The sequence below is a fragment of the Zea mays genome, chromosome 5 (assembly GCF_902167145.1).
Source record: "Zea mays cultivar B73 chromosome 5, Zm-B73-REFERENCE-NAM-5.0, whole genome shotgun sequence".
In the NCBI taxonomy this organism is placed as follows: Eukaryota; Viridiplantae; Streptophyta; class Magnoliopsida; order Poales; family Poaceae; genus Zea; species Zea mays.
Window position 1 is genome coordinate 54,991,275 of NC_050100.1, and position 3,033 is coordinate 54,994,307.

At 49.4% G+C, this 3,033-nt stretch overlaps 1 protein-coding gene across 1 annotated transcript; it reads left to right on the plus strand.

Annotated features, from left to right (window-relative positions):
* Positions 1–690: 690 nt before the first annotated feature.
* Positions 691–2,445, plus strand: LOC103626369 (peroxidase 45). The gene is made up of 4 exons (XM_008646775.3): positions 691–1,123; positions 1,188–1,385; positions 1,536–1,695; positions 1,825–2,445. The coding sequence occupies exons 1-4, from the start codon at positions 899–901 to the stop codon at positions 2,202–2,204; spliced, it is 963 nt and encodes a 320-aa protein (XP_008644997.1). The 5' UTR covers positions 691–898; the 3' UTR covers positions 2,205–2,445.
* Positions 2,446–3,033: the final 588 nt, after the last annotated feature.

Here is a 3,033-nt window from a genome sequence, read left to right on the forward strand (position 1 = left end):
CTGTTTGGTTTGTGGCTAACTGTGCCACACTTTGCCTAAGGCCGGTTAACTGTTCAAATTGAAGAACTAACCTTAGGCAAAAAAGTTAGGCAAAGTGTAGCAAATTAGGCAGCAAACCAAACATGACTAATGCAAAGTCGTCACATGAAGATACTATACATGGGCCCTGGGCCTGATTGTTTCAGCTTTTTTTAGCTTCTGGTCATCAGCTCTGTTAAACGTTAGTTTTTCAACCCGTTTCTATAATAATCATATAATTAAAACCATTACTTTTTATATTCTAAACTTCATAAACTCTTTTATCTTTCTTCGCACATAATCTATAGAATACTTAAATTCTGTCCACAGCTAGATTCTCCTCGCAATTAAATTCTTAAAAAACTTCTCAGGAAAAAGCTGAAACCAAACAGTCCCACGCTGGGCTGGATTAGGGCTGCAACATCCTTGGTCCTAACACACCGACCCTACTGCATCTCCGCTCTTGTACATAAACCGAGGTGTCAATTTGTCACGCGAGTAGTATATATATATCATCTGCTAAACTACACGAACATGTAATATCACTTGGATCGAACTCCAATCATCGTATCTACCCCAAGTTGGTCAAATTGGCAGTTAAAAAGGTCGAGGAAAGCCACGCGCTAGCACGCCGGGTATGCTATATATAAACCAAACCCCATGCAGGTATCCGCAGGCTCCATTCCAATGCAGTGCACCGTCGCTTTCGTCAGACCCGTCTCGATTGACTGAAACCACCAGCTAGCCACAGCTTGAAACCCCACACTTTTGAAGCGCTCACGCAACAGCCTTCGGTAAGCAACTCTTGCATTGGTAGGTTAAATTTGCAGATTCCTTCGAACGAGTACGTACTAGCAGTAGCTTAAGAGTACTGCGATCGATGGCGAGTGGTGGGCTGAGCTTCGTCGTCGTCGCCACCCTCGTCATCGTGTCCGCGGGCCTCATGCCGCCGCCTGCCGTTGCCGAGCTGGCGACGGACTACTATGCCAGCACCTGCCCCAACCTGGAGGTCATCGTCCGGAGCTCCGTGAAGCAGTCCATGGCGCAGTCACCCATCTCCGCGCCCGCCGCGCTCAGGCTCTTCTTCCACGACTGCGCCGTCAGGGTACGTATTTACTACTACATTCGACGACGGCCGTACAGGTAGTGACCCAACATCATATACACAGGGCTGCGACGCGTCGATCATGATCGTGAACTCCGACGGCGACGACGAGTGGCGGAACAGCGACAACCAGTCGCTCAAGCCGGAGGGGTTCCAGACCATCCTGGACGCCAAGGCTGCCGTGGACAGCGACCCGCAGTGCCGCTACAAGGTTTCCTGCGCCGACATCATGGCCGTAGCCGCCAGAGAATCCGTCTACCAGGTAGCAACAACAACTTAGCTTAACAGCTAGCCGCCGCCGCCGCCGGGGCGACGACGACAGAGAAATCACCTATATACATGCAAAACGCACAGCCGCCAGAGAGAAAGCCATTCATTTTCAGTTACACGCACGCACGCGTTGGTTTTCCAGAGCGGCGGACCCTACTACGAGGTGGAGCTGGGCCGTTACGACGGCCGGGTGTCCACCAGGGACGGCGTCGTGCTGCCGCACGCCAACTTCGACCTCGACCAGCTCACCGCCTTCTTCTCCAGCCTCGGCTTCACCCAGGCCGAAATGGTCGCGCTGTCAGGTAAAACCGTAAAAGACAGCACTGCACTGCATATTATTACACCTCGACCTGCTCGATCTGGCATGAGCCTGAGTGCCTGACCACCGGCCGTCTGGCTCGATCTGGCTTTTCTGTGCGTTGATTATTCAGGCGCCCACACCATCGGCGCCGCGGACTGCCCTTTCTTCCAGTACAGGATCGGCAGCGACGCGACCATGGACCCCGGCCTCGCGTCGCAGCTGAACGGCACCTGCAGCTCCGACCCCAACGCTTTCGCCTTCCTGGACCCCTCGCCCGTGGCCTTCGACAACGCCCTGTACCGGAACCTGCAGGGCGGCAAGGGCCTCCTGGGCTCCGACCAGGTGCTCTACTCCGACCCGAGGTCGCGCGGCACGGTCGACTACTACGCGTCCAACCAGGGCGCCTTCTTCGCCGACTTCGTGGCGGCGATGGCCAAGCTTGGGAGAGTCGGCGTCAAGACGCCGGCCACCGGCGGCGAGATACGCCGGGACTGCCGGTTCCCCAACTAGTTACTGGTTAATTAACCTCCATCGTACATTGCCACATTGACCTCGATATATATATACTGGTATTAGTTAGTAGTCTATACAACGACTGTACAATTACAAAATTTTACAATAAGTTCATGGCTTTGATTTAGGAGCCTCACCCTGATGTGTGTATAATACGTACTAGCTAGCTTCTCGTGTGGGCAAGCCAAGTGTGTTCTTTTCAATGTTGTCATCCCAAGCAACCATTCTCTTTTACTTTTGTCTATAGCACAACCATGGTTAGGGCTACACCAAATGTGGCTCGTTATTGGCTCGCTCGGTTCATGCTCGGCTCAGCTTGACTCGGATCGACTCGTTTAAATATTTTCACGAGCTGAAAGCTAAGCTGACGTCCTAGCTCGATTCGTTAACGAGCCAGCTCGCGAGCTAAACGAGCTATCACATTCCAGCAAAACGAAACTATATGCATATCATTTACAGAATAATTGATTAAGATGTTATATATATGTGAGGTTTTTATGGCCTATGAGTTAAACTAATGATTAATGAACTATGTCTATGTGTTAAATTGATCTATGTGGATATAATTGTGGATTAAACTGATGAACATGTATGTGAATTGTGAAATGATGACCGATGAATTGTGCTAATTTGGTGTTACATTGACGTGGTTTGTGAAACTATGACTATAATTACTAATTTCTATTGTTAAATTAGTTTGGATTAACTATAAATTAATTATTATACACATGAAATCATAGAGTTTCAATGTAGTTCTCTTAGGTTTCTACACATAGTGCCTCACAACTTTCTCGAAACATTCTCAAATTTTTATCACAATTTCTAT